The sequence below is a fragment of the Delphinus delphis genome, chromosome 4, assembly GCF_949987515.2.
Source record: "Delphinus delphis chromosome 4, mDelDel1.2, whole genome shotgun sequence".
In the NCBI taxonomy this organism is placed as follows: domain Eukaryota; kingdom Metazoa; phylum Chordata; class Mammalia; order Artiodactyla; family Delphinidae; genus Delphinus; species Delphinus delphis.
This window is the reverse complement of record NC_082686.1, coordinates 67,268,568-67,285,554: the sequence shown is the minus strand read 5'-3', so window position 1 is coordinate 67,285,554 and position 16,987 is coordinate 67,268,568. Positions and strand designations below refer to the sequence as shown.

The window sequence follows — 16,987 nt, the reverse complement described above, 5'->3', positions numbered from 1 at the left end:
ACCATAAGGAATCTAAGGCCAAAAAATATGGAGGCCTTGGCCAGGGTCACATACCTAATTAAGGCAGTGCCAGTATTAAAACTCCACCCTCTGAGCAACAGCTCCACCTCCACCTTCCACTTGCAAAAACCTACCTGAGAATAAGAAAACTCAAGTCCTGTGACAGAGAACATGACCTCCCCAGCTGTAACAAGGGCATATTGTGGTAGCTGCCATGCGATGGACATTTTGTTGGCTGGGATATATTCCATCTTCCAGGCCTGAGGACCCTGACTGGTGCTCTTAGTGAGGGAAAGAAGAAATGGGCTTGTCAGGAGTCTCAAGTAAACATTCCTGGCCTAAAACATTTTATGGTCTTATATCCGTCCCCTCATTGTACTTTCATCCTTGTGCTACCAAGCAATTTCTACACAATTTCAGTTTTTTGAAATTCCTTTCAGTAACACTGAACTCACTTGCCTGACTTCAGTCAATCAAATACCATTACTGCAGAGCCCTTAAATGGTAGACTATTTTGATACTGTACTTTAGATTCCCACCATTTTGACCTACTGGGTATTTTGATCCTGGTCAACATTTTAAATGTAAAATGGCATCTGAATTATACAAACACAATGAATTTTCAGAAAAGCATGTACTTAAGAAAAGTTTAACTCCTTGTTAAATTTTCTATGTAAATACAGTTAAACTATTTCTAACATTTTCCATTTAAATATCTATTTTACTAAAATTACTTTTATCAAAATGAGTTATTTTCTTGGTAACCCTCACATTGAAGATTTTCTTGATCAATGTTTTAAAATCCATATCAAATACCACTTGCTATGTTGAGTTCTATTTATTAGCCATTATTTTTGAACTCAAATCTTACACATTCAAATTTTGTCAAAAAGATGCAATTTTTCTGTGAAATTTTGGTCAAAAAGAAATCTTTTCAGGGTCAACTTTTTGTTATTAATGTTACCAATATACATGATTCTACAATTCTTTTTTCATCTAAAATTACTTTTATTACATGCAGGTTTTTAGCTGTAGTTGGTTTTATTTTATATAGATTATATTTACTAATATTTCTTACAATAATGGAATTAAATTTTTGGAATTATGTATTTTTGTTGGAGTAAAACCCAGTTATTAGGTAGTAAGTGTTATTAAATAGCCGGTGTAATATCTGGATATATCATGAGATAAAAATAGCAGAGCTAAAACATATAGGTCGAAAGTCCCTGAAATCAAAAGTCTTTCATGTCCAAATGCCCTTGATTCTCTGAGTCAAAAGCCATTGCGTTCGAAATGTAGTAAGGCAAATGTTGTTTTAGTTGGTATTGTGAACAATACCTAGGCATATATTTGGGTTTTCTTAGCCTAAGAGAAGACTGTGACCTAAGCTCGTAAATCAAGGTCACATTCTCAAATACCCACAGGCAGGTAATTAACTAAACAAAGCAGGCTGAATGGGAATGATAGGGACTATGGTGAACTGGACAGCCCAACCCCATCTAAAGTGTACAGCCAGTATAGCACCAGCCAACTGACATGGTAATACCTGTTATAGAATCTTCTGATTTTGTTTTTAAGAAATATAAGGAATACAGTTTCTTAGGTAAAATCACTTGAATTTTAAATATTGTCAATTAATAATAATTATTTTTATTTTTGTCAAGACTGTACAGACCAAACAAAACAGGACTACGTGAGGAACTGGGCCCTTAGGTCTCTAATATATGATCCGTACTCTAGATGCTTATTATCCTGGCATTCAGAAACAATATATATAGCCTCTATCTTGAGCAGTATATGAGAGACAGAAGGAAAACACCAGGAATGCAAGTGTTATGGGTTGAGTTGTGTCCCCCTAAAACTCATATGTTGAAGTCCTAACCCCTAGTACCTGAGAATGTGACCTTATTTAGAAATAGGGTTGTTACAGATAGAATTAGTCAAGTTAAAATGAGGTCACTAGGGTGGGCTCTAATCTAGTGTGACTGGTGTCCTCATAAGAGAAATTTGAATATAGACAAACACACAGGGAGAACTCCATGAGAAGATGAAGGCAGAGACTGGAGTGATTCTTTTACATAACAAGAAACACCAAATACTGCCAGAAAACCACTAGAAGCTAAAGGAAGCTAAATGAAACAGATTCTTTTTTTTTTTTTTTTGGTTCACGGGCCTCTCACTGTTGCGGCCTCTCCCGTTGCGGAGCACAGGCTCTGGACGCACAGGCCCAGCAGCCACGGCCCACGGGCCCAGCCACTCCGCGGCATGCAGGATCCTCCCGGACTGGGGCACGAACCTGCGTCCCCTGCATCAGCAGGCGGACTCTCAACCAGTGCACCACCTGGGAAGCCCTGAAACAGATTCTTTCTCACAGCTCTCAGAAGGAACCAGCTCTACCAACACCTTGATCTTGTACTTCTAGCCTTTATGACTATAAGGAAATAAATTTCTGTTGATAAAGCCACTCAGCTTGTGGTACTTTGTTACAGCAGCCCTAGAAAACTAATACAGCTAGGTCGGTTTAACATCAGAAAATCAATTAATATAATATACCATATCAATAGAAAACCATATGATTATCTTAATAGACACAGAAAAAGCATTTGACAAAATTCAACCTCCCCCCTTCATAGTAAAAAAACAAACAAAACCCACAACAAACTAGGAATAGAAGGGAACTTAACCTGATACCTGATAAATACCTATGAAAACCCCACAGCTAACATACTTAGTGATAAAAGACTGAATGCTTTCCCCCTAAGAGGATGTCTACTCTCACCACTTCTATTCAATACTGTATTGGAGTTTCAAGCAAGAGCATTAGTCAAGAAAAAGAAATAAAAGTCATCCACACTGAAAAGAAAGAAGTAAAGCTTCTTTATGCAGATGACAGGATCTTGTATGTAGAAAGTCCTAAGGGATCCACTAAAAAACTATTAAAACTATCAAATGAGTTCAGTAAGGTTGCAGGACACAAGATCAATATCAACTGTATTTCTACATATTTGCAATGAACAATCTAAAAATGAAATTAGGAAAATGATTACATTAGCAACAGCAAAATAAAGAATAAAATACTTAGGAACAAATTTAACAAAATAAATGTAAAACCTATACTCTAAAAACTATAAAATATTGTTGAAAAATTTAGGTCTTAAAGAAGACCTAAATAAATGGAAAAACATCTCATGTTCACTGACCAGGAGACAATATTGTTAAGATAGCAAAACTCCTCAAAATCACCTACAGATTCAGTGCAATCCCTCTCAAAAATCCCAGCTGCCTTCTGATCCTAAGCTGATCCTAAAATTCATATGAAAATTCATGGAACCCATAATAGCCAAACCAATCTTTAAAGGGAAGAACTAAGTTGAAAAACTCATATACTTACTGATTTTGAAATTTACTACAAAATAACAGTAATCAAGAGATTATTGTACTGGCACAAGAATAAATATATAGATCAATAGAATAGAACTAAGAATCCAGAAATAAGTCCTCACATTTCTGGTCAATTGACTTTTGACAAGAATGTCAAGACCATTTAACGGGAAAAGATGAGTCTTCAACAAATTGTGCTGGGCCAACTGGATATTCACATACAAAAGAATGCAGTTAAGCCCCAAGCTCACATCATATACAAAAATGAACTCAAAATGGATTAAAGACCTAAATATAAGAGGTAAAACTATAAAACTCTTAAAGGAAAATAATGGGCATAAATCCTCATGACACTGGATTTGGCAATGGTTTCTTAGATGTAACACCAAAAGCACAAGCAACCAAAGAAAAAAATTGATAAATTGAACATCATAAAGATTAAAAATGTTTGTGCTTCAGTGGACACCATTAAGGAAGTTAAAAAGACAACCTATTGAATGGGAGGAAATATTTGCAAATCATATATCTGATAATGGACTTATGTTTAAAATATATAAGGAATGCTTACAACTCAACACAACCCAATTAGAAATTGGGCAAAGAATTTGAATAGACATTTCTCCAAAGCAGATTACAAATGGCCAAAAAGTACATAAAAAGGTGCTCAACATCATTAGTCATCAGGAAAATATAAATAAAAACCACAATGAAATACCATTTCATACCTACTAGGATGGCTATAATTAAGAAGATAGAAAAACAAGTGTTGGCAAAGATGTAGAAAAATTGCCACCTTTTATTGGTGGGAATGTTAAATGTACGTTCACTTTGAAAAAGTCTAGCAGTTCCTCAAATGGTTAAACATAGAGTTACCATGTGACCCAACAACTCCACCCGAGAGAAGTGAAAATATATGTCCACACAAAAACTTGTACATGAATGTTCATAACAACATTATTTATGTTAGTCAGAAGGTGAAAACAACCAAATGTTCATCAACTGATGAATATATGCATAAAATGTGTTATACCTATACAATGGAATATTATTGGGCAATAAAAAGAAATGAAGTACTGATGTATGCTATATGAATGAACCTTAAAAAATATGCTAAATGAAAGAATCCAGACACAAAAGGCCACGTTATATCATTCCATTTATACGAAATAGGCAGAATAGGCAAATTTATAGAGACTGAAAGTAAACAAGTGGTTGCTAGTGCTAGAGGGTATGGGAGGGAATAGTGAGTAACTGCTAATGAATATGGGGCTTCTTTTTGGAATGATGAAAATGTTCTAAAATTACACAACTCTGTGAATTTATTAAAAACCATTGAACATATATTATTGAAAATATATTCTATATATGTATTGAATATACAATATATATTGAATATGTTAATGCATTGAAAACCATTATACACTTTAAGTGGGTGAACTGTATGGTATATGACTTATATCTTAATAAAGCTGTAATAAAAAATGGCATACTAAAGATATCATGCTAATTAATTAAAATAAAAAAAACTTTACAGATTATTCTCATCACACTTCTAGAAATTTTCCATCTTTTCCTTATTCACTGTCTTCTTTTTATATTTAATACAATGTCAAAAGTAATGAAATAGGGCTTCCCTGGTGGCACAGTGGTTAAGAGTCCGCCTGCCAATGCAGGAGACACGGGTTCGTGCCCCGGTCCTGGAAGATCCCACATACCGCGGAGCGGCTGGGCCCGTGAGCCATGGCCACTGAGCCTGCGCGTCTGGAGACTGTGCTCCGCAACGGGAGAGGCCACAGCAGTGAGAGGCCCGCGTACCGCAAAAAAAAAAAAAAAAAAAAGTAATGAAATAAAATTAGAAGCAAGATTCACATCAGAATTAAAATTCAGAGGTGTCATGTCCTGAGTGCTGAGACAATTGCTTTTGCTGGAGCACAGTTAATTCATCCCCCAAACTTTGTGTAGAGACTGACATTTGTTACCAGTCTTGGTATTTCAGACTGTGATATGCTAGCAGATCAGTTTCCAAGGAGCTAGGAGACCCACATGTGGAGTCAGTCAAGAAGACCTAAACAATTTTTGTTTTCTTGGGGCCATAATGAGACTGCAGCAAACCATGTCACCTCATAGCAATGACTCAAGATAAATTATGTCTACCATTCCCCAAGACCCTGTGCCTGTTGCCAATGTTATCTCTTTTAAGTTCTCATGGAGACCTTAGTAGGTTTTCTAAAGTCATTATAGAAACTATCACCTTTCACTAGAAATAAGTATGTGATGCTGTCTTGCCACAGAGTCTATCTGGGTCCCAGGACAGATACAGATTCAGATAGATATAGATTTATATATAGAGATATGATATAGTTATCTAGACATAAATATAGATACAGATATATGGAAGGAGAGAGTAAGGATGGCCAGGAGCTACTTACATTAGTAATAACAAACAGATAAGCTGCACCAAAGTCTAGTAGACCCAAATTCAGTGAAAATTCCTCATTTTTTGTTCTACAAGGCACCGCAGAATATCTGGAACAGGACAATTTTAGGTTAGAATAGACATTACAGTTTAGAAAAGCATTCCCATCTCTGGAGGAAAGAGTGATTTCATCTCTCTACTGATGGTGAATCAATCAGCAAAGCTACCATTTCTCTTTGAGGAGAGGAGTCTCAGAGTGAATTATTTTCATGCCAGGCTTTTTCTACCCCTGATCTGAGCTTTTCATTGTCTGTTGGCTAATTTTTTTTTTAAACCTTAAACCTGAATGCAGAAGGCACAAATTGTCTTCTTTTGTGAACTTCAGACTCTAAGTCTTCTCATCTAAATTTTAAGAATTTTTCTCTTCTAAGTCTTATGAATTAGTGGAACAGCATAAAACAGTGAACCTGAAAGGATAAGCTCGAACGAGGTGTTAATAGGAGTTACCAAAGGGTAGGAGTGGGAGCCAGTAATAAACTGGCAAACCTCCCAGAGATGGCCTTGTTGACTATACAGTATGGCCTTTACAACAAGCATGGTCTCAATATATCTATGCAGAAAAAGGTGAGACTGAGGGAAGCAGGCAAAGGTCGAAAGAGAGCAGGAATCTGTGTATATTTAAAATTAGCTGAGATATACCTAATCCTCCCACCTATATGCAAAGAAAGCATTTAAAAAACAGTTGTTGATAAAAGTAAAATTACAAGGGTAATGCTCTTACTCTCCTCTTTGCACAGTTCTGTAAGCAGACACACCATAGTCTTCTTCAACACTGAGGGAGGTATCTGTACCCAGGGAGATGTTGATCTCTTCATGCAAAGTGTTAACAAACCTAAGGGTAGAGACATTGTTACAGATCAGACAGACTCTCCCACCTGATAAAAGGGCAGGGGCCTTTTCTGTTTTGTTTACTGCTATATGCCTAGTGCCTAGAATAGTGGCTGGCACATAAAAGGTACGTGATGTATATTGTTAACTGCGTGAATAAATGAACTCACATGTAAGAAGCAATCAGTAGTCTTAGCTGTCCCTAACTTTTTCTTTCCTCAGGTATTAGCTTTTTATCTGCCATACTCTCACCTGATTTCAGCTGGGATGACACTATTGTGATCACCCATGGCAGTCCGAGTCTCCTTACTAACCTACCTTAGGTGCACCTAATTTCTTTCCGTCTTCTAATGGTGTAATTCATCAACTGAGACTCCACTAAGAAAAATAATTATGTGTGTGTGTGTGTGTGTGTGTGTGTGTATATATATATATATATATATATATATATATATATATGTATATGTATAAATACGTACCAGTATTTATATAAAACGGACACTTATCCTCTTACAAATGAAGTCTGATTTGACTTATGCAAAACTCAAGACTCCCAGCCCACAGTAGGTTGAGCTATCATTGTTTTGGGTCTGCAGATAACCCTGGACTCTTCCAGAACCATCTTTCTAGTCTTTTGAACCCGGGCCGCTAAATTGCTCCCTCAGTTTAGGTTTCTGGTAGCATTTGCGTTGGTCCCTGGCCCATGGGATTAGAAGGGCAGTTCCCTCTAAAATCCTTGATATTGATTTCTGGACATTCAATCATCCTGCACTAACCTAGAAATTGCTCCCTTTCATCCTTCCTGGAGGTTCCCATTGCTCTCTGACCCAGGGAAGTCCTATCCTCATTGTTGTCTTACTTATTTTTGATCTGTTTACTTTTTCTGAAGCTGCATATGCAAAAGTAGATTATTATGACTGTTCCACCCTTCAGTGAAATTCAAACTTTTTATTGAAAGCTCTCCTCTAAAATGCTATTCTCAACAGCAACCATCTAATCTTGATGGCCATAGGCACATGCATCTGTCTATTTCATGTCAGATTCCTGCCCCAGTGAGCAGGTGACCCCTTCAAGGCTCCATTTCTGTAAATGTCCCAGACTGTCTAACAAGACCTTCAGCCTTATCTAGATTCAAAACCAAGTCTTTTGACTTCAGGTGTGTTGCCTTTACTAAACCATGAGGCCTCTATAGGTTTATTTTAAATTTTACTTAAAAAACACAGTAACTATAAAAGATATTCAACTACCAATAACAAAGGGAGGATTATTTGCTTACTTCTAAATTTCTCTCTGGTGATCACCGAGAGGAAAGAATTCAGTTATTTTCCTAAGAGCAAGATAAGTGGATAAAATTCAGCAGAAGAGATTTATGTTGCAGAGCACAGGGGGCGTACATAAATACAGGGTCATCTTTGAATACCACATGAGAAAGCAAGCCAAAAGACTTGGTTTTGAATCTGTGCTTCTCACTGCCCTGGGAAATGCCTTCTGACACTAATTCTCTTGACATTCTAGGAAGAGAATCCCTGTACAAGACAAGTAGAATGTGAAGTCTCTTCATGTGAAGCCCCACAGATCAGAAGAGACCCAAGATTCAAGAGAACAGAGAGGCCTGGGTCTCCTTGGCATCCAAACCTCATGGCTGTCATCCCATTGGTTGTTTTGTTTTCTTCATCCTTTACCTACAATAGAGGGAAGTAAACATCAGTTACAGCTGACAAGAGGGAACTGATAATAAGAAACTTTGATCATCATTCATATCCTTGGTAAGATATTGATGAGCCCAGTCATTGTACTCTAAGATAATTTGGAAACTAGGCCATTCCTCAACTTACCATCATGCTAGAAATACTTTTCCCATCTTCTCGAATGATCAGAGTGTACCATTTTTTCTCCTCCACAGAATGCTCAGTGTAGACAGACAAATTGTGATATTTCAGTTGGAAGTGGAAATTCTGGCTTTTTGTCTTCAGGTGGAGTTTGGAATAGTGTGGCATTTTCTATAGAATGAAGAGCCTGTCACACTCACCTTCTACCCCATCTTGGACATCACAATCTCATAGTAACCCAGGGCAGGTGACCTCATTAGATACTTTCAACATTACCCTTTAACCTAGTAATTCCATTTCTAGAAATATACCATAGGAGTAATTAGAGGCTTGAATAAAGATTTATGAGTACGGATGTTCATTATAGAATTATGTATAATAACAAAAAAAATTAAATACCTATAAGGAAATACTTTACTAAGCCATGTTATATCCACAGAATAGAATATTATGTATCCATTAAAATCACATTCTCAAAGTTTACCTAAGGGCATGGGAAAATGCTTATGATGGTTAATGTTAAGAAAAAATCAAGGTCAATACAGCATATAGTGTTTCAACACTTTTTAAAAATTTATTTATTCATTTATACAAAAATGCTAACTATGATTATCTCCGTGTGATAGATTTATAGGTGGTTTTTATATCTTTTGACATACTCCCCAATTTTCTACAATAAATGTATATTACTTTTATTGTTTAAAAAATATTTTTAAATGAATATTTCAGAATATATATAATATAGTCGTGAAAATATGCAAGCCAAACTCTTCCACAGGGTGTGTGTTACAAGGCAGTTTGAAATAATAACACAAATTACAACCTATTGAGAGCTTACAATGTCCCAGACATTATGCTAAGCACTTTACATATAATATTTATCCTTACAACAGCTTATGACATAAAAATTATTGCCATTTTACAGATGCTAAAACTGAGGCTTAGAGATCAAATAACTTGCTCAGGGTCTTATAGCTAGGGAATGGCAGAACCAGGAATTGGACTGGGGCAGTTTGACTCCCCAAGTGCATGCTCTTCACCACTGTATTATGCTGCTGCCTTTGCACATAATCTGAATGTGTTTCTGATTCATTCAAGTCCATATGTCACCTGAAAGGATTTGATGGACTCTGCCAACAGAGAGTTGTTTTCATCTCCCAGCACTGTAACCTTCACCTCATTATCTGCCAGATTCAAGACTTGTAGGAAAATCTCTTGGGAATCTGGTTGGGGTGGGGCCATTTCCTTAGGACAGAGAACACGTGTTAGAATTACCAACAAATAACCCTTCAGATACCATGAAAACACATACCTCAGTCCTTTCTCGACAGCCTAGCTCATCTAGTCAGGAGGACACAGTTTCCTACCTCTAAAGAACATTTGGCTTAGAAAACTCTGAAGGCAGTTTGGAGGGGGAAACACCAGCTCAATATAGCAAGCACTGATGCCAGGTAACAAACTCCATGCCTTTTGACTCAGTCGTGGCCTCATACATCATTCCCTAATAGTGGCTATTCAACCTGCCAAAAGTTATTTGAGTGTCTGGTAAGCTATCTAAGAGATGGTTATATATCTTGGATACTGGTGTTTGGAAATTCCTTGACAATATACTCTGAATCACTCAGGTGGGAGGTGGGCTTCATTTTGCACTGCTGCTTTACCCCTGTATCTACTCATTTACCACAAACACTTATTATGCACCTTCTTTAAAACAGGTACTGTGCTTAGGGCCCAGGGAATCAAGATTGAGCAAGTCAGAAAAGTGAACAAAATAGGTATGGTCCTGCTCTCATGGCTTAAGATTTATTGTACTCACATTAATTTTTATCTCTACAGTAGCAGCAACTGCAAAGGCCAGGCATGCTAGGATCATACCAACAGCCATTTTCCTAAGTGATCTATAGGGGAAAGAAAGAGACAATTATAGCTAAACTCTAGACTCTAAAGAATAAAATCTAAACCCCCTAAGCTTAGCTAATTTGGTCCCAATTACTTTTCAAAGTATTGCCTCCCCTTCATATAACCTTCTTTCTACTTTTACTTGAGTCATACTGAATTGTTCTCTGTAATGCACCAAATTTTTCCCTCTATCTTTGCTTATGATTTTTTTATCCATTATGTCATAATAACAAAAATAATAGTAATATAGCCAGATTTACTGAACATTTACCATATACCAGTCACTATACATTATTACCTCCTTTTCCTCTCCTTCAGAAGTCTTTCTTGACCCTGGCCTCTCTCTTCCATCTCTGCATTTCCCTGGCACTTTGCTTTCCTTCTTAGGGCACTTAACAAATTTCACCTTGTTGCAATAATTAACCTTGCATATTTTCTAGCTTCCTTACTAAAGAGTAAACTCCTTAAGAGCAAGATTTGTGCTTTTACATTTGCATAGCACTTGGTGCTGAACTCAATAAACTGCTCAATGAATGAGTAAATGACCAAAGGTCATCTGAATATGGTAAGTGGTTATCAAAAGGAAATTGCTATTAAATCAGAAATTAGAGAAAACTTAACACCCTCCTCTTTCAAACTTTACAAAAAATAACACTTCTATTTAGAAGGGGGGGAAAGCAGTAATTAGGGACAATTCTATCCCCACTCTTATGAGGTCCCCCATTTGTTTCATAGGGACAGTGGAAGATTTAAAGGGATTAGTTATCCTCAAAGCCTTTGGACTTCTTTGAAGAGGCAACTTTCAAGAACAAAGCAACAAGTTGGTTTAGGAGCCTAATCTCACATACTTTTTGACTTCCCATGAAGTAGAGTCCTAACTCTTCAACATCACATATGTAAGTCTGCAGTAATGGCTTGGACTCTCTATCATAAGAATTAATTAGATCTAATTCCCGTCCTTCAGTATTAACAGGCATTTAATCTAACATGGATAAACAGAAGCAGAAAAATGATAAATCAAAACAAATCATCACTAAGTAGAAAAGATATTGACTCTTTATCAAACTGGGCAAATGTTGAGTCAGTTTGGAGCAACATAGGCATAGTGAGCACTTACGTGAAGTTAATGCCACACTTGGAGACCAGAGGATAAATGATAAAGTCAAACAGTGGGATGAAGATAAGAACCAAAAAGGGATTTAGTACCTGTAACACCACGGTAAAAGGGATTAGTTACAACGTTCTTCTATCATGAGTGTGAGCATGTGCTCTCATTTGCATGTGTGCACTCTCTCTCACATCCAAACACACTTTCATCATACTATGTACAGAATGATTCCACATCCTTCAGTCTCTTTACACCCAAGACTCTATTTCACCTGCATAGCACATTATCTTCCAAATATCCCAAGGAACCAGTTTCACTCTGAACCTGTTTTTCTGTCAATCAACTGGGAGCTTTCCCCTCCCATTTTCACTTATCTTCTTCAGCACCACAGCCAAGGGAAAAATGTCACGGCCAGGAGAAAGGAATGAGAGAAGGAAGAATTGGGGATTGTTGAACAAGAGTTTAAAAAGATACCTGGGAGTCACCAATAAACAGAGATTCTGATTTTGTTGCTCACACAACAAAGCCTTATACTTTCTTTGACAATATTTCCATGATACTTGACATGGAAAAAAATCCAGTGCTTATACTTTCCCTGTGAGCTCAAAACTCAGTCTCCCTGGAGTTGATCAGGAGCTACTTACTAAACAGAGAATGTGAAAGAGAAGTGTGGGGCTTAAAGAGAATATTTTCATTCCTATGTTTAGCTCTCCTCAGCATACAAGGAAAAAAACATCAAATTATGGTTGGTAATCCTACTACTATAGGTAATGGTGTAGATGAGGAAAGAAATAAGTACCCGGGACTATAGAGAAGTCTCCTACCTGCATCTGGTCAGGCTGAAGCACAAAAAACCCCTGAAACATGATAACAAATCACATTAAGATGGTGGCCTAAAGACAAAAAAAAAGCCTAGATCAACCATCTTGCTAATTAGCAGGTGAGAAGCTTAAGGTAAAATCTATCAGGTCTTTGGTTCAGGATCACTCTTATCCTTGTAAGGGTATGCCGGGGGTGGGGGTGTGGGGGGGGCGTGGGGGGCGTGGGGGGCGTGGGGGGGCGAAAGAGACTGGGAATGGCTTTAGGCTATGTCTCCTGAAGGCAGATGGGCTTAAGGGAGAATCTTATTTTCTGTTCACTATGCTTTCTTTAACTTGAAAGAGAATAAAGTCAGTGTGTTTTTTATTAATCTCAGTAACTGCAGTCGTAGGTGGTAATAAATATGACGGACAAGACATCATGGTTAGGGTGAAGACTCCCACTGACACACAGGGTTTCTGAAGTTGTTCTCCAGGAGGTCAAAAAGAGGACAAACATGGTAAATCCTGGACAGCCAGGGGAAGGAAAAAGGTGAAATTATATTAAGCAGGCTCCAAACAGACTGGCATCATAAAACCCTGGCATCATTCCACCCTGCCCTCTTCACAACTGAGATGATAGAAAAACAATACAATAATCTAGGAAGTGGGAACAAATGAGAGAAGCGTTTTTGCCAATGAATGGAAATTGGAAAAAGAGGAAATAATGTTTACAATTTTCCCGTTATTTCTGTATCCATGTACAAAATATCCCACCTCTGGGTCCTCTGCTGTTAGCCCTGCCTAAGAGATGGTGTCAATTGTGTTGTAGCAGCAATCAAACCTGCTGTTCCCTGGCCAGGCTTAGATGGAAGAAAACATCCACTTCCCCAGGCTCTATTACTTCATTTGCTATCCTCTCAATGCTTCTTTGTATACATTTAAACCTTTCCATCCTTACATTTCTGATTTCTAAAGATAAGATTCTGCTTTTTATTTCTAGATTTGCTTTCTTTATTTTGCCTACTCAGTATCTTCATGCTAAAGGCACATCTGTTATGATCTTATGTCAGTTTTCAGGCAAAAACACAAAGAAATTTCTCCTTAATATGGATTATAAAGAAAATGATAGACTTCTCTGGAAAAATCTCTTCTACTCACCAAATTCCCATTCATCCTGGTGGCTTGCAAGGTCCATCGTGAGCCCTAGGGCAAACAGATGCTATTAAAAGAAATCCTTTTCTCTGAGAGGGAAGGGGCTGGAGGAAGGGGTAGCTTTCAAAAGAACTATTCTTTTTTTTTTTAACATCTTTATTAGAGTATAATTGTTTTACAATGATGTGTTAGTTTCTGCTGTATAACAAAGTGAATCAGCTATACGTATACATATATTCCCATGTCCCCTCCCTCGTGTCTCCATTCTTACCTGCTGATCCAAAAGAGCCCAGAACATGGGCAATGGGATATAAAGAAACAGTACCCTGGTCAGTGCCTTCACATCCATAATGAGCTGCCTCTGCAAGAAGGGGTGAGAAGGAACAGGCTGAATTGCCAGATAGGGTTTTCTTGCTTACAGTAGAAGTGGCCCAGAACAGTAAGAGAAGAGGTCAAATACAGCACGAGGGAATCAGTTTGGACATTAGGAAAGACTACATGGAGGCATCAGATGTTTCTGCAGTTCCAACTTACTGGGTATTTCTCAGCTGCCCAGTCCAGCCAGTGCTCTCGCTTTGGAATGTCCGCAGAACGGTTCTTGAAACGGTTGGAAATGGCAAACTAGGGCAGAGCGTAGATATCAGAGGAGAGACCAAAAAAACATCCCCTGCTTTTTCCAATTCATTATCTCTTCCCTCAAACACACATAACTCTTAAGTGACTTACTCCAACCTTTTGATTTCATCAGGCATTGAATTTCAGAATATTTCAAATCTAATTTTACCTATCCTTATTTTCTGTTGGCAACATACATAACTACATTTCAGAAGACTTTTGCCCATTTTTAAAAACGATTACATTATTTTTAACTTAATGGTTAAGTAGAGGCACAGAGGGAAGACCGATTAATCTCAGTTTGCCAAAAGGCACAGAAGTAGAGCAGAGGTCATTGAGAGAAGCCATGTTTGAAGACCTATATGCTCAGCACAGCATCTCTTTCCCTTTGACTGAAAAAGGTAGGTAAACAATTCATGGACTTACCCAGATACATTTGACAACTTGAGTCACTATGTTTCCTTCAGGAGGTGGTTTTCTGTATATTTTGCTTCCCATTGCAAACACAACTGCAGTTGATAGACAAATAAGGTTCTTAGCTTCTCATTTAGCACATTCAGTATGTAAACACTAAGGACAGAATGCTGAAATATAGGAGTAACTGGCACATCTCAAAAAGGGAGGGAAATGACTGACGCTATCTGACTCTGGAGTTAGAAAAACTATGGGAGCCAAAATGGTCAGTGTTGAGACTTTCCTGTTATCACAGAAATGAAAGTCACCTTTGAATTCTCACTCTTCTTTCTTCATCTCTACATCTGACATATTAGCAACTTTCACTGACCCTCTGTCTTCAGTGCATTTCCTGCCTGCCCCCTCTTTTGCATCACCACTGCTGTGACTCTTGTGTAGGACCTCATAACTTCTATCCTGCATTATCAAAATGGCCACCAACTAGTTTCTCAGTCCTGTTCTCTTCTTCTTTTATCTGATGCCAAATTAAAATCCTTTTTCTAGGACCTACCTAACAAGCCCAAACTCCTGGCATGGAAGGCCTTCCCAAATTCATTATTATCCTGGTGGTTATTATTATCATTAATGATCTCTTGAAGATTTATTATTATATGTAAAGTGTTAGGAGTTTTACATTCAGTACTGATTTAACCTGACAAAATATGTAATACTCTATTTTACACATGAAGAAATCAAGGATTAAAGAAATTAAGCAATCTGTACAAGAAAGTGCCAGAAACTGCATTTTTGACCTGAGGCCTGACTCAAGAATCTATACTCTTAACCACCATAAAGCACCTCATTCATTCATTCTTGCATTACACACTCTGCTAGATACTACTGGTAATAAAGATAAAAAAGAGGTGGCCCCTGTCTGCAATGGCGCTCCCCCTCAACCTACCACTTTCCACTTTACCTTTCATTATTCTCCATTTGGCACCTTATCCTCTAACCACTATTCATCATTCCTATGAAAAATTCTTTTCTGTTCTATTTCTGTTCTTGAGCTCATTCTCTTTCCCTCAACGCCCATCTTTATCCTTTAACCACATCTCCACAGTTATCTACAGGTGAATTTAATTTTCTTATTTTCTCCTTTATTTTACCAGCAATGAGATATTAGTTTTATAATTATAAAAAAGTAAATTTTTTTCAAGTTTATTAAATTTAACTAAAATCCGTGGGAAACCTCCATCTTGGTACCCTCCCAGATGTACTTTCCTCCTGAATGGACTTCCCAGCTCTAGCCAGATGCCCCTCTAGTAGATCTTCTACCCAAGATGCTTTTCTCAGTGACCAGTAGCAATTTCCAATATCCTTACATCTAGAATGCCTGAATCACCTTACTTTTCTCTATCTTAACTTTCTAATTTCTCCATTCCTCTCAGTCAGATTCACTCTACCACTTTTTCTTTATTTATCCTCTCAGTTTCCCCAAAGCTTCTCCAAATAGCACCCTTTACCTACCACAGCCTTCTTACTGTTGATAGAAAAAATAGTTCAGAGAAAAGAATGCTAATCCTGGGAGACCAGTGGACAGACAAAGAGGTATCTAGATAAGTGGAAGATTTTGGACAGGAAATAGACTGCTCTTGAAACTAAGAATGATCCTAGAAAGAGGCTGAAATTCTCAGGAATTCTGGTCTAAAAAGTGACAGTGAAGTGATAAAAGGAAGACCTTGACAAGTTCACACTGAAATTTCAAGGCCACTTAACCAAAGAAGCTGAGTAGGGACCTTGAGTTTCTCTACCATCTCCTTCTACTAGTAGACGTTGCCTCTTACTTTACAAAGAAGATAGAAGGCTTCAAATGAAAACCCCCTCAACTTCTTGCCACCAAATCTATTAACTTCTGTATCCACACCCATCCTCTCCTCTCTCCATTTAGGTGAGGGTGATTGATGTTCCTCCTCCTGTATAAAGGCAATTGTGCCATGTGTGCTTTCATACTGATTATACTGTTTTATCTTACATCTTCAACATGTTTCTTTACTGGAGTCTTCCTAATGACATTCAAGCATGCTCAACATCCTCTCTTGACTCCATGTCGCCTTTCAGCTATAAATACTGTCTTCCCCTTCATCCCTCTTATTCACTTCCCAGTTTACTCTAATTAGTCTCAAATCTCCACCAATCTACCATAGATGATATCATCAAATCAATGACCCTCTTGTCGCTATATTTAATGGACATTTTCCACCCTTATCTTGCTTTCCCAGTCAGTAACATTCCTTACTCTGAATGAGTCCCTTCTTGAAATCCTCTTGGTAGCCAAGATAGAACAACTATCACTTTGGCCATTCCTTCTTAGTCTCATTTGTGGGTTTCCCCTCTTTGCCTGTCTTTTTTTGTTGTTAACTGTTGAACCCTTTACCTAATTCAAATACAAAATTTGACCCTTAACACATTTTTATTGTAAAGGAAATACAAGAACTTACAAGTAAAT

The 16,987-nt window shown here is 37.6% G+C and overlaps 1 protein-coding gene across 2 annotated transcripts in view; it reads right to left on the bottom strand.

Annotated features, from left to right (window-relative positions):
- Nucleotides 1–16,987, bottom strand: part of SLC15A2 (solute carrier family 15 member 2) — a 36,904-nt gene that overhangs the window by 2,720 nt on the left and 17,197 nt on the right. Inside the window, exons 8-20 of one of the 2 annotated variants that reach the window (XM_060010752.1) lie at nt 14,515–14,597; nt 14,008–14,094; nt 13,745–13,834; nt 13,480–13,524; nt 12,346–12,378; nt 11,531–11,619; nt 10,331–10,412; nt 9,625–9,759; nt 8,521–8,685; nt 8,321–8,367; nt 6,579–6,689; nt 5,811–5,907; nt 135–281 (exon numbers count right to left, since the gene is read on the bottom strand). In XM_060010752.1, coding sequence (XP_059866735.1) covers nt 135–281; nt 5,811–5,907; nt 6,579–6,689; nt 8,321–8,367; nt 8,521–8,685; nt 9,625–9,759; nt 10,331–10,412; nt 11,531–11,619; nt 12,346–12,378; nt 13,480–13,524; nt 13,745–13,834; nt 14,008–14,094; nt 14,515–14,597 — 1,211 coding nt within the window. The remainder of the gene's footprint in view (nt 1–134; nt 282–5,810; nt 5,908–6,578; nt 6,690–8,320; nt 8,368–8,520; nt 8,686–9,624; nt 9,760–10,330; nt 10,413–11,530; nt 11,620–12,345; nt 12,379–13,479; nt 13,525–13,744; nt 13,835–14,007; nt 14,095–14,514; nt 14,598–16,987) is intronic. The other variant, XM_060010753.1, reaches the window with a different exon arrangement.